The 25,386-nt window shown below is 43.6% G+C and overlaps 1 protein-coding gene across 1 annotated transcript in view; it reads left to right on the top strand.

The window, feature by feature from the left end:
- LAMB4 (laminin subunit beta 4) overlaps positions 1–25,386 on the top strand; it is a 44,469-nt gene that overhangs the window by 16,358 nt on the left and 2,725 nt on the right. Inside the window, exons 14-32 of the mRNA XM_026046388.1 lie at positions 977–1,108; positions 2,086–2,271; positions 3,442–3,563; positions 4,284–4,404; positions 5,384–5,561; positions 7,113–7,256; positions 8,006–8,237; positions 9,687–9,844; positions 10,985–11,209; positions 12,327–12,547; positions 13,184–13,280; positions 14,004–14,379; positions 14,762–14,922; positions 17,738–17,943; positions 19,391–19,594; positions 21,159–21,303; positions 22,906–23,113; positions 24,317–24,455; positions 24,702–24,878. Of these exons, the coding sequence (XP_025902173.1) occupies positions 977–1,108; positions 2,086–2,271; positions 3,442–3,563; positions 4,284–4,404; positions 5,384–5,561; positions 7,113–7,256; positions 8,006–8,237; positions 9,687–9,844; positions 10,985–11,209; positions 12,327–12,547; positions 13,184–13,280; positions 14,004–14,379; positions 14,762–14,922; positions 17,738–17,943; positions 19,391–19,594; positions 21,159–21,303; positions 22,906–23,113; positions 24,317–24,455; positions 24,702–24,878 (3,432 nt within the window). The remainder of the gene's footprint in view (positions 1–976; positions 1,109–2,085; positions 2,272–3,441; positions 3,564–4,283; positions 4,405–5,383; positions 5,562–7,112; positions 7,257–8,005; positions 8,238–9,686; positions 9,845–10,984; positions 11,210–12,326; positions 12,548–13,183; positions 13,281–14,003; positions 14,380–14,761; positions 14,923–17,737; positions 17,944–19,390; positions 19,595–21,158; positions 21,304–22,905; positions 23,114–24,316; positions 24,456–24,701; positions 24,879–25,386) is intronic.

Here is a 25,386-nt window from a genome sequence, read left to right on the forward strand (position 1 = left end):
GTTGTCTGCTTTYTAGATGTGGGACTGAGACGGGGTTCATGTGGTGGCTGCAGGGGAGCCAAGGCTCAGGAGAGCAGTCAGAGCTGTTCCTTAGCAGGAAGGTGCAAAACAGTTTCCACAGCCATCATCTCATCAGCTCATCCTTTTTTACCATGGACATGACTATATCTGAACTGCAATAGTTAGGGAACAGTCACTGCAACATGGTGTGACCATGTGCAAAGCTCTCCCTGATGCTCCCCAACCAAGCACTAGTCTAGAGAGCAATAAGAGCAATAATCAGAGCAATAATTTAATTAATTAATTTAGAAAATGTTTTCGAGGTACCGGCAGCTCCAGGATGAGATATCACAAACTCATATCACAAAAAAGAGAGTTTCTGCAAAACTCTTTACAGAGGAAAGAAACAAATTTCTCTCTGATCCATTGGACTCCATTCTTGCTGCTTTGTGTCATGACACTGATTATAGCCCAATTTCCTTAAGAATTTGATGTCCATTTGTAATGTTTTTAGAGCACTTATTCTTACTCTTCCTATTATTCACAAAATTAGTCTAGTTGTTCTCCATCCCAAGTACAAGTCTGACCTTGCTGGAATGTGTCCCTTCCGCTTCCTACATTTTTACTAATATTTCTTCTCTGATGTGTTGTTAAGAAGCTATAGAGAAGGGATAATAAAAAATATGTTTATTTGCAGTTCACGTCCCAAAATATTTAGCTATAATCACAACCAGTAACCATCCTACAGTCCAGCACTGAAATGGAAAACAGATGTCTGGGACATAGCTTATGAAAGGAAGGACAAGTTAATTGTAACAGAGCAAAAAAAAGTTTCCAGCAGAGCTGGGAGCAATTTTAGAGTCTCACCAGAAGAAAACAGAACTTGTTTAATGAACAGTGATTTTGGCTTAACTCCTTACCCTTCAGTATAGTTCAGACAGTGCTGCCCCCCTCTCTCATTGCTTTTGTTTTTTAGGTTAAACCAACAACTCTTCCAAGGTGTGACATCTATTTCCAAAAGCAAGGATACGAGTTCACAATAGAAAAYGGAAAGATTGTTTTAAAGAGAAGCAAGAAACGAAGTGTAAGAAAAGCAGGATTGGAAGAGGTAAACTGGAGCTGCAATAGTTMCTTAAACAAAAGATTATGCCAAATATTAAAATACAAATTTGCAAGAGAAAGTTGCGCAAGGAAACAGATTAAACCAGCAGCATCTGAGCATATGGAATTCACAGTTCCAGCCATTACAGTCCTGCTACAAATGAAATCAATTTTTGGTATGCAATTGGGCTGGATGTTATATAATTCACACAGGGCAGGCTTATTTTGCTCTGCTACTTCAGTTTGTAGAGCCAGATTCAACTAACTGTTTAGAAGGGAAGGGGCCCCATGAAAACAAAACATTTTTGTGTGTGTGAAGGATGTTTTCAATGTCAAAGCTGTGCTTAGACGCTTACATACCTACTATACTTAAATGTTGTCAGCTTTGTCATTTTAAGTATTGATATTTATGGAATGTAAGYTGCACTGAAAAATATGCCCATCCTTAATTCTAAAACAGAAATATCTTTAAACCCTTTTTTTCTTTTAATCTTGTTACTTCTGCTGAGAAAATTTATGTGTCTGTACATGTGTAGGCTCAAGCACATGCACTTTCTAAATAGAGCTATCAGTATTTTAAATTACATTTGAATACATTTCTGGTATTTCCGAGKGGAAATTATTTTCCACAGATACAAATGCTCGCAATGAAAAATCTCGCCACATGCAAAATCAAATTTACTCCTTTTAAGGTTTTCGCTGTGAACACTTGAAGATGCCAAATATACAGAGATTGATGGGTTAGTCCAGTCACTCTCACTGCTGTTGTTTTAAAGGTCTGGGAAGTTTTTCTGTCTAAGTGACCCTAATCTTCCCACACTTGAGAGTTAAGAGTGTAAATCTAGAGTATATTTAGAAAACTAGGCTGATTAATGGCTGAAACAAATAACTACATGGCAAAAAAATCCTTCCTTTCTTCTTTTTCTGTGTTGGTATTTTCAAAATGTGACTGTTTTTGGTGAAAACGCCAGTGTGTCTTGGCAGGGCACGGCTCAGCTGGGGCAGGATTCCGCTGTGGATGTGGTTTTCAGGCAGCCCAGGCCTGGCAGACCCGTCACGTGGACAGGACCCGGCTTTGCCCGGGTTTCCAGGGGAGCTGGACTGAGATTTACCATCAACAACATTCCCTTCGCTATGGACTTCGATATCCTCGTCCGCTACGAGCCGGAGGTACTGGTGAAGTCTCTGCTCAGGGCCTGTTTTACCAGCAATGTGGCCTGGCTTGTGTTTAAAGTTAAAATTCTTTGCCTTTTCATCCTTATCAAGGGAGAAATAACAGGCCCTCTGCCAATCTCCTTAACGCTTTCCACTTTAATCTTAAAAAAAATAAAGAATGATGGAKGTTTTCTAGCCATCAGCTAAGGTTTTATCTTCTGATTTCTGATCTCTTATCTCTGCTTGGACTGGATYTTGCACACAAAGCAGACACATGCAAAATCCAGCTCCTTTTAGATGGCTATCCCAAATTTCTAGCTGGGATTTCCTAAGCAGGAATGTTTGTGCATGCAGGAGTGGACTGATCCGTGTATACACCATGGACATTTGCCCAAGACTTTTGCAGACATCCAGCTTCCTGCTTGCTCCAGCTGGGCTGGAGATGTATGAACGTTGTAGGAAAATAGCCAAAATCTTGTTTTCTGCCTGGACAAAATTTCTCAATGGGGAAGACACATCTAGGAAAATCTGTTAATACAGATCCAGTTAAATCTGAGACTKAACCCGTGTGTTCAAAAACACATGCAAGAGATTTGATTTATCTTTACCAGTATCTGTGCATTCCATRTGCATTCCCATCCTAGCTCCCTGGGGTAATCATGGCATTTGAGCTRATGGTCATTCTGCCTACTGTATTCAGCTGTTTTCCCATCATTTTGAGGCAAACAAAAAATCCATGGACTTAAAATGTGAAAACAGACACTCAATAATTTTGCAGTAGGAGGATCTGATTTTTCTATGTAAGAATTAGAGAAAATAGTTGGATTTTAAAGACTTCTGTTACAAAGTCTTTTATGCTTGTTAGTCTTTATAAGGTGTGAGTGGAGGTACATAATGAATGGTTTCTCTGGGACACAACTGTCCTACAAAGAGAACGATCTCACTTGACTTTAACAGACCTGTTTTCTTTACACTGGCTGGTGTCATTTCCATTACTCCACGTGCATTAGCCATAGCAAATACAGTGCATTTCTCATAAAAAAGCTTTTCTTAAAAAAAAATCTTGTAAAGAACAAAATGTGTTTTCTCACTGCAATGTGCTGTCACTCGGTTTCGGTAACACTGACAAAGAGCAAAGGTTGTTTTCATCTGTGAAAAATTATCTTTTCTTTCCTTTGCTTATAGTCCTTGGAAGACTGGCTAGCAAGAGTTACCATTCAACCCAATGGTATTTTGTCAAGTCAACGCTGCAAAAACAAGGCCACTTCACAGGACTCACATGCACTGGCTCTCCCTGCAGTGAAAAGGTCTGCCTATACACCTCTTATACTTAACACCAGCCCTTACACCTCTAATATTCTGCGAGCAAATCTTTTACTGAAGCACTGCAGAGCAGTAGATGTGGAGAATATTAGAATACCAGAAACACACATGATGCTAGAAACATGGCCTTTCCTCTTGCTGCCACACCACAACCCCATGTAGCCCAAGAATCTGATGCTTCCATCCTTGGCCTGGCAGAGGTTTGTCAAAGCAAGGAGAGAGGCCTTAGGTTCTTCTGGGGTTGGTTGTTGCTTTGGCAAAAAGCCAATAAAAGCTATTTCTGTATAGAAGGGGAATGTTGATGTAAAGGCATTGTCCTAGCCTGTTTTCAAAAACAGATTTCAGTTTGCACCCATGGAAAGAATAGAAAGGAGCTGAGAGGACTTCCTGCAGTCTTCATCAAACAGCAGTAGGAAACGGCTAGTGTGAATGCTGAACTGCAAGCCCAAAAGCTGCGGATTTCAGTTTAACTTCAGCAGGCAGAAGTCGTGTGGCTTTCCCAAAGGCAGTGACACCGGMGCCTGCAAGCTGGGATGTGTTTGGGAAGCACAGGGCATCCTGCAGCAGGGCTTGCTTGGGAGATGCAGCAGGACGTGGGCAGGGAAGGGCCTTGCTGCTCTTCAGCAGAGGAGGGGCAGCTCATGACACCCCATAAATTTATGGGCCTTAAGTGGCCTTAACTGTGCTTTATTTCCACTAAACAGACTTGCTCTTCTACAAAAGCCAGTCTGTTTGGAGCCAGGAACAGAATATCTTGTGGATGTTTATTTTTCTCAGCCATCTGCCCCTGACCCAAATGTTAAATCATTCATCTTGATCGATTCAGTAAGTAATTCTGTCACGTTTCCCTTTAAGCTGTATTTGTACCTGTTTTCTTTTTTTTTTTTATATACAATCATTCAAACTATTTAAAAACATTTATAAATTTTCTTTATCAGAAATTCAGAGAAGTAAGCATATGCTTCTCTCTGTTTGTCCTGGGTTTATATGTTTTTGTATGGAGAGAAGGGATTTTGTGCTTTAATTTTTATGGAGCAACACCACAGCACCTCATCAGGTGTGGCATATGTTAATAGTTAGCTAGAAGATATTCCTCTATTTAATGCTTATTTATTATGAGTATGTTCCTCAGACACTGTTAAGATGCTRTGGTTAAAGATAGCCATTAATGCAGTGCTTTATCTATCTATAGTGTTTTTTTTTTTTTTAATCTGTGTAATTTCTCAAATTTTAATTAAAAAAAATGATGGCTGTGTTTACAGATGGGCCCCGAAAACAAAATCATATCTGCAGTTTCTCTGGAATCACATCCAGGCATTCCCCAATTTTCCAAGAACTCATGGACTCAATGTTAGTGTTGGGTCCTACTCTTGAGACCTTTGAAAGCTTTAAAAATCCATTCCTCCAGTTATCTCTGTAGAAGTGAGCTTGGCAAGGGTGGGCCGTACTTGGACACAGAGTCTTCAGTTGATTTTTCTCTGTCTCAGTAATACAACATTTTTGCCAGATACTGCTTTCAAAGTCATCAATATGGCATCTCTTAACAGCAAAAGTTCCATGCATACATTTGAGGTCTTATTATAACTGGATTTTTTTATATACAGCCTCTTTTATTTGAAGAACTCAGGGAATGTTGAGAACTTTCAAATAAATATGAATTTAGATGACTGACCAGCACAGATTTAAAACCGAGGTGCTCAAGGCTTCCATCCGTGCAATGCAGAGCCCAGGAACAGCATGTGGGAAACTCTGGTCTTCAGCATATCTAAGCATAAATATTTTCTTTTCTGTCTTAATGCCAAAGCTTGGACTTATTCCCAGAATCGGCTCCGTGGAGAACTTGTGCAGTAAAGAAGATTTAGAGGAGTACCAGCAGTACCACTGTGTTGAAGCTGCCGCCGAGGTCGGCGCAGAGCTCCTGCCGGCCGCGTGCGCGCGGCTCATAGCGAGCCTCTCGGCGCGCATCCATAACGGAGCCGTCGGTAAGCAGCAACCTGGGCACAGGGTTATTTTGCACCATTGCTGGTTTTACCTTGGCTGTGTAGCATATTTTGAGCTTTCACCCGGTGGCAATGAAGTTTGTGAAGCTCATCAGCACACGGTGTGTAAGAGCATGCAAAAGGTGGCCTGCTGAACCCCAAACGTGCTGCAAACAGCTTTCCGTTGGCACGTGTCCCTTGGTGGTAAGTCACCACCAGGCCAGGCTTTGTGGAGCAGAGAGACAGGAATCATGGCAGTGTGCGGGGGTGTTTTCCAAAGGACATTGCAACCAGATGCTGCTTTACCAGGCGACCAGAACGGAAGGACCTAAGTGTCAGCTGTTCCGTGAGCACTGGCTGGTTGCCCCAAACTGGCACAGGAACTGCTAAGCCCTCAGCCACAGACACGGCCACAGCCAGCTGGATGCGAGGGCAGGATGTTTATTGGGCAGGAGGGGTAAGGCAGGACAAGCTTATTTACTTGAAGAGACTGACCAAGTAAACCTTACCAGTGGGCAGACAGGTGGGTTTGAGCCCCGGGCAATCCCAGGGACCCACTGGTGGGTTTCCCAGTGGACCCACTTGCGGAAAGACAGCTTGTGGCTCAGCAGCTAAGTGGGCTTCTCCTATGTTGGACATGTAGCTGTGGGGCTTCTTTGGACTTCCTCTAAGAGGAGGTGCCATTCTGGGCAACATGGAGAGCCAGCTCCTTGTAGGAGTCTTGCCTCCAATGGACTTGATATCTCCTGCTAGATTTCTTCTAGGCTTCTGCTAGGTTTCTGATGGGTTTTGTCTATTTTTAGAACAATTGCTCACTCTACATCATGCAGTATGGTCATGACTACACAGCCACAGAGGGCCCCTCGTTTATCTTATGCTGACTCCTTATTTGCCTCATCCCCATAGTGATGTGATTCTCTCTGTGCACCCTGGCTTTATAGAATTAGAATCCTGTGAAATGAAGTTTTATTTTAGAGACCCTAATCAGGGGAGAATTTGGGATTGTGGTTCCTGGAGGCAGCAGTGCACTTGGAATCCACAAGGAGACAGCACCCTGAGTGCCCTGCAAGGGGGAGGCAGCTCTGTGCCATGAGAGTCCAAGGTGTCCAGAAGCAGCAGGCTTCATACACGAGTGCTGACTAAGTTTTGCATTCAGATTACATCCAGCACTGGTGCTAGCTGCAGACCAACATCAAACAGCTCTGGACTTTGGGTTATCTCTTATTTGGATCTACATTTTGATATATCCTTTCCTGTCCTATCTCCAGGAGACGCCGAGGCCTTGTTGTGACACCTCCAACACTGAGACTTGTGCTGGTGCCTGACACACCATCATTGCACATACAAATATATCACATAACCCATACAAATATATTTGCACATACAAATATATCAAATGACATCAGGAGTCATTAATGAACTCCTGATGTGAAGTAGTCAAGCTCTTTCCTTCCCGTTTTTAAGTGTATAACCTCAAGTGCACAAGAACAGCCACACTCATTCGCTTTGTTTTGTCCTAACTAAACCTGTTGTGCCTCACTTCCCTGTTGGCAGCCTGCAAGTGCAGTCCCCAAGGGGCGCTGGGTGCCTCCTGCACGGAACTCGGGGGCCGGTGCCAGTGCAAAGCTAATGTCGTGGGCCGCTGCTGCGACACGTGCGCGCCGGGGAGCTACGGCTTCGGCTTCCATGGCTGCTACCGTGAGTACTTGGCAGTGGCTCTGCCCACCCAGGAAACTTCACCTCAGCTTTTGGGATCTCTCTCCTAGCCAGTTCTCTGTTGCTCTGCACTTCCCGGCATTTGCTGGGGACGTAGGAATGGAGTAGAAGGGTTGGTGGCCAGTCCTTCCTGGCTGGAGGACTGAGCACAAAACTTCTCACGAGATTTGTCACTCTTGCCTTAGATTTGCAAACTATTTAATTTCAAAGGACTGTATTTCAGTGCATAGCTTTCAGTACCTGCTCTATGTAAAGAAGATGGGGCCAAACTCTTCTTGGTGGTAGCCAGCAACGGGACAAGGGGCAGTGGGTGCAAGTTGAAACCCAGGCAGCTCCATGTGCATGTGAGGAAGAACTTGTTTGGTGTGAGGGTGCCCGAGCCCTGGCCCAGGCTGCCCAGGGAGGCTGTGGAGTCTCCTTCTCTGGAGATCTTCCAAAGGCGCCTGGATGCCGCCCTGTGCCCCGTGCTCTGGGTGTCCCTGCTGGAGCAGGGGGTTGGACTGGATGATCTCTAGAGGTCCCTTCCAACCTCAACCACTCTGTGATTCTGTGATTCTTCACTCACACCAGAGCTTTCAGGACTTGGAATCCTTCGCTTTGTGCCAAGCCATGTACAAAACATTCCCACAGACTTAACCAATTTGCCCACCCTGGGAGCCCTCAGGGCGGAGGCGCCCGCGGCGCCAGTGGGGCGGCGCTCGGGGTGCAGCGTTGCCCTTGGTGTCTTGCAGCGTGCGAATGCCACCCGCGGGGCTCGCTGAGCGGCCTGTGCGACCAGGCGACGGGGCAGTGCTCCTGCCGGCCGGAGGTCGCGGGCCAGCGCTGCAGCCGCTGCCTTCCCGGCTATTTCGGCTTCCCCGCCTGCCGCCCGTGCTCGTGCCACGGCCACGCGGAGCTTTGCCACCCCGTCACAGGAGCGTGTCTCAACTGCGGAGGCTTTACGGCTGGAAGCCGCTGCGACAGGTAGGTGGTGGTGCTCACACCAACCCTGGTGGGTCTTTCAGATGTGTTTTGCCAGGGGCCAGCCCAGCTTCAGCCATCAGCGCCCACCTAAGTCCCCATGAACGCATTAATGACCTTAACTGAAAATGTAAAACTAGGGTTACACTTGGCCTTACTACTGAATGTCAGGTACATACTGGTTTGGAATGTGTGAGTTTTAAGGTGCTGGGCCATCTTAGCTGTTCCTGCAGGATTTGGGGCACGGTGTGTGCAGAATAGTGTGCCAGGCTCCTGGTGCAAGTTGTGCAAGGTGTCCAAGTATATCTTTGGAGACCTGTGTAAAGTGCCACGTGTAAGATCGACTTCTGCCAGTTTTCACATAGCCAAGAGGCTAAGCTAGTACCAAATACCTGCCTTTAATACTTATAATGATCTCTGAGGAACTTAAACAAACATGCCCTCTTTGCTGGTTTGTATCACTTCCCTGTGACCAGTAAATGACTTTTCCCACATATTTCCAGCTCCATTTAAACAGTGTTCCTCTTTTGTTCTGGCAGCAGTATCAGAGAGCAGATGTCAGAATAAAATTCATTAGCTGATAATTCATTAGTTTAGTTTGGCTGTTTTGTACTTTGCAATTCACTACTAAGAGAATTTTCCCATGAAACCCATTGAATTTTTCTTGTGACACTCTTGGACAATAGACCCTGTGGCTGTATTGCTTGTATGTGGCAAATAAATTAAAAATGGAAGAGCAAGACAGTTTTTGCCCTGTAACTTCACATTTGCTCCAGGCCCCAGGGCAAATATCATGGATTAGCCACGTATTTGAGTCACGATTATATAAATATACAGAATTGTGGTCCCATTTGCCACTATAAAACAGGCTAAAGGCTGAAGGAGCTGCTTCAGAAGCCGTCCTGCCTGGGTTCAACATTGCCTACATGGCTGGGTTCAACAGATAGGCAATACTTGTATGCAGCATTTGCCATGGGAATATTGATTTGCACCAGGGTTTTCTAATGTCATTTCAACCACTCTTTTATACATAGTTGAGTATACTCTTTATACAGAATGAAAAACAAATGTATGAATATGTATAGTGAATATGTATATGTGATAGGTGAATAGGAAGGATTTTTACACTGCAGCTTTTAGCTATTTGTACCGAGCGTGTATGATGTGATATCTGCATTGCCATTTAGATGAAATTTATTCCAAAGTAGATGAAAGTCTTCAGTAATATTGCTTGAAGAGCAAATGTAAATTTATCTTATTGCTAGATTTGGAGGATGCACCTCTGCTGCTACATTTTTGAGCATATTTGGAGCTGGATATTCATTTAGGAGGACTAACCTTACAAGGACCAAGACTGTTAAATCAATTATAAATATATGTAAGTTGATTCCCCAGCAGGGACTGAAAGATGCGTTTATGGATTCACATTGCTCTGTCTTACCTGTTTGGCAGGTGCATGGATGGCTACTATGGAAATCCTGTCCAAAGAGAGCCCTGCCGCCCTTGCATGTGCCCAGAGGCACCTACAAGCGGGAGATATTTTGCACATTCCTGTTACCAGGACTCCCAGACTTCACAATTAGTCTGCAATTGTATCAAGGGATACTCAGGTACAAAGCAAAATAAGGTTTGGTTTTTGTTATATTAACATTAAGGCAAGGCAGAAAACTTACCATCCTCTGCTCAGAAATGCTGAGATAATGATAATAAAATAAATAATGATTTTAAATATATAATTCACCTGTGTGGATATGCTGAAGTCAGTAATTAGTCTGAAGTGTTTATTCCTAGATGAAACTATTGCACGTGTCCAGCTTTGCAAAAATGGGCTCCAGTATTGGCCGCTTTTAGAGTGAGATGTTTAGAAGGCATGAAGTTGTTCTGGGAAACCTTAATAAACTAAAATATGAGCCAATGCTATCATCTTTCCTTAGGTCAGGTTATTTTGAGGGGATTGTGCTTGAGTAATTGCGATAGGGCCGAAATTTTTCTTGTTGTTATTTGCCCAAGGGACATCTGTGCTTAAAAACTACCAGTGTGCTCAGTTCTGGACTTTCTTGCTCCTGATGGCTCCTGGTGAGGCTCTGAGGCACCTCTGTGGCTCCAGGGTCATCAGAGACTGGGAAAGGCTCTGGTGGTACCTGGGATGTGGGACGAAGGAGCTGACAGTCCTTGGCAGAGGATGCGCCAGTGGACAAGATGCCAGTGACACCAGTGTGTCCCCAAGAGGCACAGAGGGAGCAGCTCTCACCAGGGAGGGCTCTGGGACTGCTGCAGATGTAGGTAGTGCCAGTGAGTTAGGACACAGCATGTGAGAGCCAGCAAACACCCCAGAACTCATCTGACCTCATGGAGGATCATCCAGTGGGATGGATCTGCTCCAGGAAAGGGCATCCCTCACCTTCCATGCCCTTGTAGGCCTCAAGGCCACAGGGAAGGTCTTGCAGGATGATCCAGCACTTATTACCACTTTTGGAAGGATTTTACTGGGAAAGAAAGATGTTCAGAGGTGTTTTCTGAGGCTATTAACTCCCAATGAAAGGATTTCCTTGGGAAAAAAAGAAAAGTTTCCGTCAGCTTGCAGTGTGAAAGAAAGAACCTTAACTGATTGTAGGATTAAAGCACAACAGTGTCAAACGTTGGAAATGTGTGTTTGAACAGTCTAATTCCATTAACAGTATTATTAAAAATTATACTTTCCATTTGAATTCCCGTCAGCCAGCAAGTGTTTTTACCTTCCTTACTGACAGGCAATCAGTGCGACGAGTGTCCTAGTGGGTTCTACAGAAATCCAGGAAACCCTGGGGCTGAGTGTGTGCCATGTTCCTGCAACAACAACATTGACGTGACAGACCCCGAATCCTGCGACAGGGTCACTGGAGAATGCACCAAGTGTTTACACAACACCCATGGAGCAAACTGCCAGCTCTGCAAACCGGGATATTTCGGCTCTGCTCTCCATCAGGACTGTCGAAGTGAGTAAGCAACACCTTGCAGCTGCATGTTACCACCAGGAAAAGATTTAATGAAATTAGGCTACAGGGAGAAGTTAGTCTTTTGAGCCAGCACAGCCAAAGGAGGCCAACAGGGCAAATATGCATCTGAGAGCAGCAAATGCATTTCTATCCAGTGATACAAATAACTGTTAATACAGCATCTGTTAAATTCCATCACTGTCATCCAAGTCTCACTACAGCTTATATTGAATTTCCCTCCTAGGAAACACTCATCTGCGAAATGAAATCACTGTTTGTTAGAAAAACAAATGTGCATTCAGCCCGTTCAGGGAGGAGGCAAAATTAAAGAAATCGAAGATAATTGTTTATCCATATTGCTAGTTGGTGCCAGCTGAGCAATGCTCAGTTAACCAGATGATCCCTTGCTGAGCTCCCAGACTTAGCAGTTGTGTTTATAAAATGGATAGAAAAAAAGACTGTTCAGGCAATTAAACAGGCTACATGGGGACACTCTGCTCATGTACCAAGTTATTGAACCTTGGTTCAAGTTCAATACCAAGTTATTGGAAATTCAAGGTAACGTTTCTTCAGTTTCGCAGTTTCAAAGACTTATTTTCACGAATGAAGATGACTGAGGTTCTAATTTCTACAGGTCAGAAAAAAATAAATAGTTTTAAGAAGCTCTTGCTCCGGGGGGTCTCTAAAACACAGTTGAAGCCCATTCCCTGCTCATTTTTGCATGATATTGGTTAGAAATGGCTTAGCAAGAGCTTTGTCTCATCTCAGGGCAGACTCTTTAACTCAGCTGGCTGACAGTTAACTGGCATTTCCCATGCTCTATAGTAGATTTATAGAGATAAATCAGCTCCTTGTTCAGCATATTTAACATTTCCTTCTAATAATATTCAAAATTCACTAGGCCTTCATTTTTTGTGCCTGTATTAAAAGCTCACAGTAAGTTAATTCAAAGCCATACTATAGTAGAATAAACAAAATGCATGAGATATTAAAAAAAAAAAAAAAAAAACCCAAGCTTACTGGAAGGGAAGCTATAACGTAGACCTCCTCTACCATCTGATTGTCCCCTGGCTGTGTGTGTTAGCATCTGCTGTAGTGATTGTCCCTCTCTTTGCAGGATGCAGGTGCAATGCTGCCGGTGTGAGCCCTGCCGCGTGCCCGGCTGGCAGCGAGCCCTGCGTGTGCCACCCGGCCACGGGGGCCTGTCCCTGCCTGCCCCACGTGCTGGGCATGACCTGCGACCAGTGCGCCCCTGGATACTGGCACGTGGCACATGGCAGAGGATGTCAGCCCTGCGGCTGCAGTCCCAAGAATTCCCAAGGTCACCAGTGTAACCAGGCAAGAAAATGATGCCCATCTCCGGGAACTGGGATGGTGGCATCTTGACATGACGTGGTCAGGATGCTCTCATAAACAAGGGTGCTTATTTCTGTCTTACTCCCTGAAAATACAAGTCTATGGTAGTTGGGAGTTGGTACATTTTGGTACAATTTAGTAGCTGAATTCCAAAATAAATCTAGAACAATATACGTAATGTATCCTCAAGATTTTAGTTACAGTGATAGATAGTTAAAACTTGGAGTGTAAAGATCAGTACTTTGCTCCGGATCAATTAAGAAATTAATCTGTTTTGCTAATTGCAGAGGGAAAAATCAATCAGATAATGGTCAGATGATGAGTTCTTGAAGATCATCTCTAGACTGAAACATTCAAACTCTTTCTTATTAGTAAATTAAAGCCATGTCTCAGAATCTATTTTGTTCTTAACAACCTTTAAGAAGATAACTGTAAGTAGCTGGGAATCTCATGAAAAAAATATATAAACTATGTTGTTTTACCTTTTGCAAAGGTAGTACCACAACAGCCCTCTTATAGGTGTATTATTATATAGGTCATAAAGCAAAGAAAAAAGAATATCTATATTCAGTCAGTCTACTTTGTGGGCAGTTATTTAATCCTGAGCTTTCGTTACAGTTTACAGGCCAGTGTCCATGCAAGCCAGGCTACAGTGGGAGACGTTGTGATGAATGTGAGGAAAATTACTTTGGCAATCCACAGACACATTGCATTCGTGAGTATTATTAGGTGGGGGGAACTGGATTAGAAACTGTGTTTAAATAAATTTATGCCTTTCATTCAATTCATGGGGAGACAGGACATACATCTAGACAGACCAGCTTTAACATTTTGGACATTTGTGTTTGTATGATGGATAAAATTGTTATAATATTTATCTATGTTGTTGCTCTAGGCAAGCAGTCTGGTTCACTGTAGCCTCAGCACTGTTTTCCAGTCTGGTCTTTAGAAATTGTTGGCACTGGTTGAAGGCTGCCAAACCAGTGTGTAATGCAGCTCTGAGAGCAACTCATAAAATATCAGCATGAGATTTCAGGTGGGATTTGTCTCACCCAGCTGTAGCTGTCTAGAAGCTGGAGATCTGAGCTCCTCTAATCACAGCAGGTGCTCCTTGTGGGCCATGCAGGGAGGTGAGTGCCTCTGAAGAACCATTTTTGTTGGATACCTATTTAGGTTGATTTGGGGATATACCCATTTCTCCGCAGCGACTGTGGAGGAGGTCAGATAACTAGCACAGATTAGATGCCTGGCTTTTAAAACTAGCTAATGTGAAATTTTGCCTTCAGTTTGTAACCAAAGAGAACCCCATCCTGATGGGCTTGACCAACAAGCACAGAGAACGTGCTTGTTTTTATTGTAGTGACATACAGGGGCTGCTTCCTGCGTGTTTTGCTCCGAGGGAAGCAACGCTCTATGCCTTTGTGTCCCCTCGCTGCAGAGTGCCGGTGTAACCGGGAGGGAACGGGCCGGCCCACATGCGACCAGGGCACCGGGGCCTGCAGCTGCCGCGCGGGCGTCACCGGCACCTCGTGCGACCGCTGCGCCCGCGGCTTCCGGAAGGAGTTTCCCTCTTGCCCTCAGTGTCACCTGTGTTTTGGTCAGTGGGATGCTGAAATTACTGCCCTGTCGCAGACTGCGCAAGGGTTAATGAGGTTCGCTGCAAAGCTGGAAGATGCAGGAGGACGAAGGGCCCGCTGTGATGCACACTTCCAAGGCTTTGAAAACACCATCACTGAGATTGAAGGAATTTTGAAACATCCTGTTCTTTCGTTGGAGACAGTTGCGGGCATCAAGGATTTTCATGCTTCTGTGCAGTAAGGACTCTACTACCCCTGTAAAGGTTGCTTAGTTGAGAAAGCTGCCTTCCCTGGTGCCCCACCAGCCATGCCCTCCACTTCAAATCCTGGTTTTCGCATCTCAGATAAGATGCTGGACCATGAATTTACAGTTTTCAGTTGATGTGTCAACAAATTAATCCATAAATATAAAAATTATTTGTCGTCCACAAGTCTATACTTATATGCTGGAACTTCACAAGTTCATCCTAAAAGTTTCCTAAATTAGCCATTACAAGTATATGGTTTTTCTCAGTTAGAAAATGATCTGTTGTCCTCAAAATATTGCATGTCTCTTCTCTCAGATCTAGTCTAAGAGCAATGTCTAAGAGCAATGTGACTTCTGTAATTTCCCTTTTAGACAAAAAGCTGCACAAATGGATCCGCTTCACAATATATTTTATGAATTTCCTGACTTTAATGGGAGAATAGAAGAGATTAGGGAAGAAGCTGACCAGCTCTATGAGCTTCTACAGCAGAAAAAACTTCTACATCACAGTTTTCATTACTTGAATCTCAAAGGTAAGGCAGACAGGGATTCCTGGAAAAAGGTGAATATTTTCCATAAAATTCTGTGCACATTTTTCTTACCACGGAATCACACAATGTTTCCCCCAAAATACCTAGATTTTAGTTTCCCTTGATATTGCAAAAATGTAAATACTAACAACATTTTTATAGTGACTTTCCAAATTCCCCTTTATTTTCAAGTGCTGTGGTTTCTAGCATCCAAAATTTCAGATGCATGTGCCAGAGCCACATCAATCTGTCTGATGAATCCTGATATAAAGTTCCAAAGCTACCTGGTTTCACAATATAGACTAAAAGATCAAAAGCTAGAAGAAAAGAAGATTTTTTCCCCCTACTTCTGACTCCTATTTCTCTTAGCAATACTTTAAAAATGTTGTGTAATAAGTGTTTGTTTAATTAAAGCTGGGAGGCATGCTGTAACTTCCTGGTGTTCCCATGAGAAAATGCGTAAGTTCATGTGGTGAGGAACAAGCTCTCAACCACCAAAAAATTGTGGAGTCAGAATTGAGTTCCTTGGCATTTTTGAAAGAATTACACCATCCATGCTTGAGCTAAGTATAGTCTCCATCAGCTGCTAATACTAATGACAATGTCACAAACTGGTTTCTGGAGAAGGAGAGAAGTGTGCCAGCTGGGACTCTTGATCAGATACTACAAGGGCAAGAGGAAGCCAACAGTGTATGTTCCACTAACTGACCTTGGAAACAGCTGGGAGAGCCTCTCAAAGATTCAGTGAGCACTGTGGATGACACAAGATAGAGGCAATGCACCTCATTGGTGAATGAAACTCCGTCTGTGTTTCATTCAAGCAAGAGAAGGATCAGCCTAAATAACATTGGAAAGCATGAAGGAAAGGTCAATGGAGTATAAAGCTGAAGGAAAGGAAGAGGAAGAAGAGAGATGAACTAAGATTGAAGGCATTTCTCCCAGGCTCAGTTTCCCAGTTTAATCATGTATTGTGTTGACTTTGAGAAAGTCAGGAAAGCGAAGAAACAATAAATCCCAGGGAGGTCAATGGATGCACAGCTGAAGCATCCGTGATGCTCTCTGGTTGCACTCCAAGCCCGCTTCACTCTTCAGGCATCTGGAGGCAGATAAACAGTTCTATAAAAGGCACACGGGGGTGTGGGGAGGGCAAGACCTTGAGTTTAAGCTGCATTTCTGGTCAGGGCCACAAGTATTCGTTGGTCCTGCTACCAAGCAGCTAGCAGCACCAGTTAGTCCCTCAACACAGCAGCAGTGTCCTGGAGAGACCTGGCCTCCTTGCCCCATCCCCAACTCAGGACCAGCAGCACATCCTTGTCGTTGTTCTGCCAACTCTTCCCTCTCCCTCCTTCACCAGCCCAAGCAAATGGCGTAGAGCAGGATGGAGGATACATCCATGTATCCCACTTGGGAGACATTTGTGCCTTAGACACATGGAAGGGAATGGGGTCTGACCTACGTCTTTGCAGAGGACTAAGCAAACCAAAGCTCAGGGCTCAGGCTTCTTCACAGGCATGCACTCAGTGCTAAGATGCTATGTTTAAAGTAAAAGAACTTGGAAATGCTACAGCTCCATCACAAAGCAAGCATGTGAAATGCCTTTAGGATATTTAATGGAGAGCTGACCCACTGTAAAATATTCCTGCGATGGAATTCTTGTATAGAAAATAATCCCTTGCTCAGATATTGTGATGCCCTTGTCAGATGTTTTGTATAAAGATCTAAATTTGTAAAAGATTTAGATTTGGTATTTCCAAGAGCTAAACCATGAAATAAATAAACCTGACTCCATGCAATAACTAAGCTCTGATGGACTTGAATCAAAGTAAGGCCAAGTGTTTTAGTGCCTTGTTCAGTGATTGACTTCGGTGGAAACTGAGCTGGTTACCAACACAGAGAGAGATGGATGTTCATCAGTGACCTTTACAGCCTTTTCTATTGCAAATCATCAGTTCTGGCTTATGGCACGTATTTCTCCCTAGGGCCTTGGGAAATCTGTGAGTTCACTGGAGGTCTGTGCAGCCTTGACAGCAGCAACTTTAAATTATAGTTTTCAAAGGACCATAGTTCTTTCTTTAGGCTATTAATCTGCAAACAAAATGTGATTTTCTTCACCCTTTTTGAGTCTCTGCTTAAAGGAAGGCTTACACTAAGCAAACAAGAAACACCTTTGATGGAAAGCATTTGTTGCCTAGAGTAGAGGTTTGGGCAATGGGAATATGCATCAACTCTAAGATTAAATTTTTCCAAAACCAAGTGAAATTTATAAGCTCACATTTATATTCTAAATTTTGGCCTCAATTCCACCAACCATTTAACTTTTGGGTGCTGAGTAGCAACAGGACAAATGCTTTCATGAGTCACAGAATGGTCCTTTCATTTTTATGAGTGACAGAAGCAGTTCTCCTCCCTGAACCTCAGAACAGCAAAAATGATGGGAGCTTCTGTCAAATCAGTAACTGTGGGAATGGAGGGACTACTGAGGATTACAAATCAATAGTAGTTTATATCATTAATCAGATTCCCTTTATGCTTTTGTAACTTCCACTGGCTTCCCATGTACTGTGGGCTCTGAAATGACATAGGATCCACTGCATTTACATCCATCTGAGCTGGTTTTATGGTCATCAACAGCTGTTTCTATTTAGCAGCTGGGTGAATGAGAGATTGAAAAACCTGACTGAGAAGGTTACAGTTTATGTCCTTCCTTGCTATTCCAGATCAAGCACTAGCGACACAAACTCAATTCAATTCAATTAAATATAGCAATTTAATATAACAAAAATGCAGTCTGTACTAAACATTATTTCTGTTCCTATAGAGGCTGTCAACCACATTAGGAAATACTTCGAAATATCGTTGTTGGCTGAAAAGAAAACCAGTGGGACAACCCCTATTGTAAGATATTCTGAATACACCAGAAAGGGTGTACTTGCTAAGCTGGACAATTTTACCCTCAAAGAAAGAAATGTGCTGGACCAACTCAAGATTATCAACACCTCTGACATCCAAACCTTGAATGAAAAGGTAGGTGGCTATGGATTTTTAATGGGAGCTAAATAAAAATCTCCTTCTAGTTGTTCCTAGTGATTTCTGTTTTAAAAGGATGTTTACGTGTGTCTCAAATCTGGAAAATGTTCCCTGGCACAGACATGCAGCTTTCTTAGAAACAGCTGTTCTGGTCAGGTGCTAGCGACCACCACCCTCCTGGGAGCCATTCCTCCCACGCAGAGCTGGCACAGTTATTGAAGCACTCTCTAGGCTCGAGAGCACCTCAGGGTAAAGTGTAAGCCCTAAACATCATCATCTGCAGCTTAAACTAAGCTGAGAACTTTGCCCTAGAGTGGATGAGGGGTCCTCACATGCTCCTCTGCGTCACCTGTGGGATGGGAAGGGATAATAACGTCCTGCTAGGCAGTAATCAGAGCATCTTCAGCCAACGCTGCCAGACCAGGAAGAGAAAATCTGTCTAGACTATCCATGTGAAAATATCTAACTGTTTTATCTCTATAGGAACAATTCAACCATTCTTTTTTCTTTTTTGAGTCGTGCATAACTGAGTACATTTGTACCCTGTGCCTCTTTTATCGTTCATATGTGCCACAGTTGTACCCAAGTGTGAGACGATCACACTGGAGAGCATGGTGCCTAAAATGGACTTAACTGGACCAAAGATGAAAAAGTCCATTATGCTCCTGAAGCTCCAGGGAAGGATGAAATATCAAGATCTTTGGCCCTACAGGGCTGCTGGACCCTAGTTTTCCCACAGTTCTTCTCAAGGCTTTGTTAGTGTCCATTTTCTTCCCAAAGACTTCAAAGAGCCAGCATCTGGCTGGACTACATCGTAGACAATAGATACAGGGTAACCCAAACTGCTCATTACGTCCACGACCATGGACCTGTTAGGATGCAGCCTGAGAATTCTTAGTGACATTTGGCACGTAAACAAGGTCTCCTTCCCACCAACGTACCCCAAAGTAGCATTAGTCTTTTTCTTTGATAGCAGGTTGTTGGTATCAAAAAAGAAAAAAAGGCTATTTTTTTTTCATTGGCTATATGTATAAATATAGATATAAAGCTATGTGCATTTTGCCAGATGAATCATTGCTGAGTGCCTGAGTAAGACCTGCCTGCTGGTGATGTGGTACCATGTTGTGTGAGAGGGGATGATCTGGATCCTTTAGGACATATCCATGGGCTGGATACGGCCAGGGGACAATTCAGCATTTCATTTTTGTCATAGAGGAGTGAAGTGAATGTTTTAGTCCAGCATATGGAGCCCATGTGGGTCTTGCAAGGAGATGCTTGAAGCCATGGGTTGCCATTGCATCCTTTAAGTCAAGGAAGGGGATCTTTGGAGAGTTCGGACTCTCAGGGGAAATCTCCATATGAATTCACTGTCCATGTGACATTAAACATCTTCCTTGCTGAGAACCACAGAGGAATCTTGACACAAAGCTGTTGTTTGCCACAGGTCTGTGGGGCGCCAGGAAATCAGCCGTGTGTTTCAGCTCTGTGTGGAGCAGCTCGGTGCCGAGGCGGGCACGGGCTCCAGCAGTGCCATGGCCCAGGCTGCAGGGGAGCTCGTCCTCGCGCCACAGAGGCGTCCAGGAGAGCCAAGGAGACTGCTCTGTCCTTACAAAACCTGACTAATCAGCTGCAGGATCCCGAGAATCAGGTGCTGTATCTCAAATGTGCGTTTGTTCGGTGAAATGGATGGAGGATGGGGAATGGGACAATCCCTTCATGGAGAACAGTGTCTTGTCCATAAGCGCACTTTTGCTAAAATGCTCAAAATCCAGGGAACTCAACACGTCCTGTGGTCCTGCTGCTTTCACCAAGATGGCTCTTTCTCTGCTGCTTTGTCCCATTAGGGAGGAGAAGCTGCCTGGAGCACAGAGATGAGATGCAGAAAAGCCCAGCTCACTTCCAGAACATATTGCTGATGTTGAGCAAGGTGCTAAGGATGGGATTCCTACCACCTTGCTTCATGGCAGGGGACCTGGCAGGACCCCCCTACCCTGGCAGGACCTGCCTCTACCCTCATGTTGGAATTGGGAGAAAGAAACAGGCAGCTCCAGCTCTTTCTTCTCCATATCAGACACATACATGAGGATGCAGTAGTCACTACTGGAAGATGATTTTTCTTTCCACTCTGCAAAGGTGGCTGTTTTAGATTTTATGTGGCTAATTTGCAGGCAGCTAAAATTAGGAAAGATGCATAAAAAAATCCCAATCCTAGAAAAAATGCCCTTGCTCCTTTGACAGCAGCTCCTTTGACAGGATAGACTATGTCCCAATCCCACAAAAACAGCACAATTCAGTACTTGAGGGAGCTAGGTCCTGGTTTCATAAGGGACTAGTTACTAGTTATACTTTACTCTTCCCTACAACATTAAACTTAAGTCTATATAACTCTATATAACTTCTTTTTTTTTTTTTTTTTTTTTTTTTGCTTGCTGTTAAAGAATTTTGCAAATAATTTAAATCCAAAGCTTTGTGCCCCTTCCTTGCTAACATTTAGAAGAGCATCAAGTGATGGGCTGCTCCCCTTTGCTTCACAGTAGCAGTGGAAATAACTCAAGCGAAGTGTGGCCAACACAACATGTGCAAAGGAAGCAAAGCAGACAAATCCCAAAGCAGAAGGAAAGACAGTTTGTTCTCATTAGCCATCAGAGATGACGCTTGTTGCAATTTCAGGCAAAAAAAAAAAAAAAATCCAACAGAAATGTAATTCTGCTGTGAATTTGTATTGCCCTTCCAGGGTGCTTGGGCATCCATTGCCTCATTTTAAAATACACATGAGAACTCGTTACAGCTAATGGGCTTAGAAATTCCCCTTGAACATAATTTTAACAGTAATTCCAAAGTGAAGAGGCAAATGAATTAGGTGCCTTTCTCTTAACTGGATCTGTTACTCACACAGTGTAAAACTGCAAGAGAAAATAGCTGCCAGTGTCTCCCTTTAGAGAGAGAAGAGGTTGTGGTTTAGTGATATTTAGAGAGAAAGAAAAATGCTTGGTTTAGGCTTTGCTCCAAGGCCAGATGAAGATGGTGATATGACAACTTCTGGAGTTCCTGAAAGTCATTTCCAAAGCCAGTCCATCTTTTCCATCCCTCCTGGGATCGAGCGATTCCATCTGAGAATCATATCAAAATTATTTTAGTGTCAGAATTCAGCTGGCCAGGCAATGTGTGTAATCTCCAGAGGCAGGCACTGCTATTTCTAAAAATATTTCCAGGTTGAAAGCCTCAGAAAAATGGCAGAAGACACCAAGTTGAAAGGCTCACGATTAAATGGGGAACTAGAGAGAGCTAAAAATCGAATTCAAGTGGACCGGGAGATCACTAAGGAGTTCATCAAAAAAGTAAAAGTCTTCTTATTAGGTAAATATGAAAAAAATGCACTTTCTAACTCATTTTCTTTCATATATTCCATGATACACAGAAAAAGTTTAGTTATGTACCTATCTAACTTCTTGGCTGCCTCCTGATCTGAGAAATCTTTTTCAATTTCTTTTTTTTATAGTTTTCCTTTCTCCCAGAAGACATTATTTTGTATGACTTTTCCCATAGATCTGTTGAGTCATCTTCATTTTCTTAATATGAAACATTCGTGTAATTCCCTCGGTTCCTGGTTGATCTGAATGAAGTGCCACTGATGTAATTTCATGTAATATATAATGTCCAGGCATGATCCAATACATCCTCGAATTGTTATTCCATCCCCTTCCTCCAGCCCCATAAATAGAAGCTCTAAGGAGGGAGCGTGGGAATTCGGATACAAAGGGACGTACGGCTCCATCTTCTCCATAAAGCTGTAACTTGAGGAATCAAAGGATTCCAGAGGAACTTTAGCTCCCATTAAAAATAACAAAACAACCATACATACCTAAAACTTTTTCCACCCTATGAAAAAAAGTTGTAAAGAGATGGACCCTAAGATTTCTTTTAAGAAATGTGCATAAAAGGAGGGTTAAAAATGTAAAATATGTATTTTTTTCATCTCTTGAATGCAGCCCATTTCATAATTTTGTAAGGACTGCAGTCCTTACCTTTTGGCAGTTTTGGAGGAAAATCTTCCTTTAAAGCCTTGAAATTCTCCGATTTTATTTGGTAATGACTGCCAAATCCATTCTTTTGGCTCATCTTTTATGTTTTGTAGTATTTTTGCTTTGTAAACCAGAATTTATTAACTGTAGCAGCTTGTTACAGGTGCTTGCAGATGCATTAAATCTGCTCTCCTGTACATTGACATATTTCCGCAGCAAATAAATCTCAAGCATGTGCTTCCCTTTGCCCTGTAGATGCCTATTATTTAATTCCTGGTAAGTTATTTTGCAGCATGAATTCCAACATTTAGTGTGTGTTCCAACTGCTTGGTCAGCCAAGGTTTTGCCTGTAGAGGAAGGGAGTACAACGGGAAACCATGATGAGGCTTTGCAAGGCTTGAACTGCTCTAGCCCAGTGTGTCCGTGCACAGGGGGAGCTCCGAAGAAATAATCTGCAAGGGGACTTAGCAGAATACAGTTTTTCCACTGCAAATTCTCATCCTATGTCAGTGTGACCCAACTTTCCTATTAGGCAATGAAGGAGCCACTTTTCAGACCTGGTGGTGGTGGCCGAGGAGAAACGGGCTCGGACGCGTCTCACTGCGCCCTGCGCCGAGCTAAACCCTGCTGAGGTTCACTGCTAAATCCCCGTTTTAATAACTCTCTTCAAAGCAGCTCCAAGCCCTTATTTTTAGACAGCTCTGACAACACTAATAGCAGTACCTGGAGACATAATATTAAATTACAAAATGCTGGGGATAAATCTCTTACCCCCTTGCTGTGCTTGTCAGCTTTGTTCTGCCACGTCTCAATGGGTAGACAACCGTAATGGTCATTTACCTTCCACTGGGAAATTTCAGAATGTTTCAGAATGCTCTAAATTCTGTTTTCCTTTTTTTTCTTTTTTTTTCTTTTTTTTTCTTTTTTTTTTTTTAAGATGAGAGTGCACCTCCAGAGGACATCGAGAAGGTGGCAAACTATGTTCTGCAAATAAACCTTCCCCTGGCCCCGCAGGAGCTTGCAAACATGCTTGACAAAATCAGAAACCTTATGAGCTACTGTGAGAAGTACGAACTGAACGTGACTAAGAGAAACAGAAAGATGAAAGAAGCTCTGAAGCTGCTGGTGAAGGCAAAAGAAGCCGAGTGAGTAGAATATTCTCTTACGGATGGGCTAAATCCAGCTGAAATTGCACTGTGTGCAATAATGCTGCTCCATACCCCAGGCAGTTAAAAATCCTAATAACACTGGGACATAATAATAATAATAATGGAATAACACTGGAAAGAAAACTCAGATTAGAGGTGGTTTTGTATGGCCCCTTCTGCAAGGGCCTCTCCAGCAGCCACGAGCCGTGACCGCTCGAGCTGCACAGAGCTGTGGGCTCTGAACTCGCTGAACTCGCCAAGCAGAGCACAGGAAACCAAAGCAGCCACTTACCCACACGTGGGACCTGCTGGATCATTTGATCTGCTTCCCTGTGAGGTTTGGATAGGGCTGCTCGAGGGAGGGGATCCTGCCCCTCTGCTCAGCTCTGGGGAGGCCGCACCTGGAGTATTGGGGGCAGCTCTGGGCTCCCCAGGACAAGAGGGACGCGGAGCTTCTAGAGAGGGTCCAGCGGAGGGCAACGAAGATGATGAAGGGACTGGAGCATCTCTCGTATGAGGAGAGACTGAGTGAACTGGGCCCTGTAGAAGAGAAGGTTGAGAGGGGATCCGACCAATATGTCTATGTACCTGAGGGGAGAATGTAGGGAAGAAGCGGCCAAACTCTTCTCAGTGGTGGCCAGTGACAGGACAAGGGGCAATGGGTGCAAGTTGAAACCCAGGCAGCTCCATGTGCATGTGAGGAAGAACTTGTTTGGTGTGAGGGTGCCCGAGCCCTGGCCCAGGCTGCCCAGGGAGGCTGTGGAGTCTCCTTCTCTGGAGATCTTCCAAAGGTGCCTGGATGCCGCCCTGTGCCCTGTGCTGGAGCAGGGGGTTGGACTAGGTGATCCCTAGAGGTCCCTTCCAGCCTCAACCATTCTGGGATTCTGTGATAAAGAGCCAAGAAGAATTGGGAAAAAATATGTTCTCCTTTCAGGTGAGCTTTCCATAACAACAGTACCCCACCAGGTAACCAGCTACCATCATCATTAATCTGTTATCCAATATATTCACACATAAGATCCCTTGCTAGCATTTTGCTTTGCCAGCTGCTATGCACAGTTACAAATAACTGCCACAATTTGTAATGGATGGTGTTTGGACTCAAGGGAGCATTTCTACAGATGAGCGTGGGTGGAATTGAAATGTCTCCTTTCTTCAGCCTCCAAATTCTTTTTTTTTTTTTTTTTTTTTTTGCTTTAGCAAATCAGCAAAAGCTCTTCCACCTGTGAATGAAATTAATAACACACTCAAAAATGTTGTAAACTCCCAAGGACACTCCAGAAGAACTTTCAAAAACCTAAATGAAAAGATACAAGAAATCAGAACACAAATCTCACAGGTATCTTGCTGGACATCTTTTAATTTCTTCATTAGCTACATTTTAGAAAAGAAAAAGTCTCTAAGTTTCCCCAACGTAAGTGTAAAAATAAACAAAAGCAGAATGTGGCTCAGTTATGACCTCAGCTCCATAGCATCTTGGGGGCTCCTCTGCTCATCAGCTGACCTTAATCTCTCCTTCGTGGCTGAGGTCTGTAGGTTGGAGGGACGTGGCATAAAAACGCAGCTTCCAATTGCTCTGTTTTAGGCTGAGACTCAAGTGAACAAGACAAGCGATGAACTAAATGACTTCTCAGCAAAACAATCTCGGATGCAAGATGAAATTGCCACGTTGCAGATGGAAATGATGAAGAATAGGAATCAAGCTACCAATGCCAAAGCAGGGGCAGAAGCAGCACACAAGCAAGCTCAGAATATCAATAATGTAAGCTATTCTGTCACATGTGAAAGAAATAGATATATATATCCCTTTTATGCCTTGTACTTTTGATTCAGCAGTGCGATTGTGTTACATTTCTCCCCTCAAAACTGTGTTGAAGTTTTGAGTATGCCACCCAGTGTAAAATCCCATGGGTTAAGAATCATTTCTTTTAAGGTATTCTAGCAAGTAACAATTCTGTTGTTGAAGCCTGAATGAAAGAAACACATCCATTTGTCTGACTACTCCATGACATTTTTCCTAGCTCTGTGTATAAGACTCATAGTCACCATGGGCACCAACAAACACAACAGAACAACCCACAAAAACAGATATTAAAATATGTGTGATGGAAGCAGTCTGGCCATTCATTTAGTGCCATTCTTCAGCAAAAACAGCTGTGGGAATTGCACAGAGCCCTGCGTTGGCTAGGTGCTTTGCAATAGCTCTGGTTTTTGTGAATGCACCGAGGCTGCTAGAAGTTCCTAGGGTGACACGTGAGGAGAACCCGGCT

The sequence above is a fragment of the Nothoprocta perdicaria genome, unplaced genomic scaffold, assembly GCF_003342845.1.
Source record: "Nothoprocta perdicaria isolate Ctin4 unplaced genomic scaffold, notPer1 scaffold_44, whole genome shotgun sequence".
NCBI lineage: Eukaryota > Metazoa > Chordata > Aves > Tinamiformes > Tinamidae > Nothoprocta > Nothoprocta perdicaria.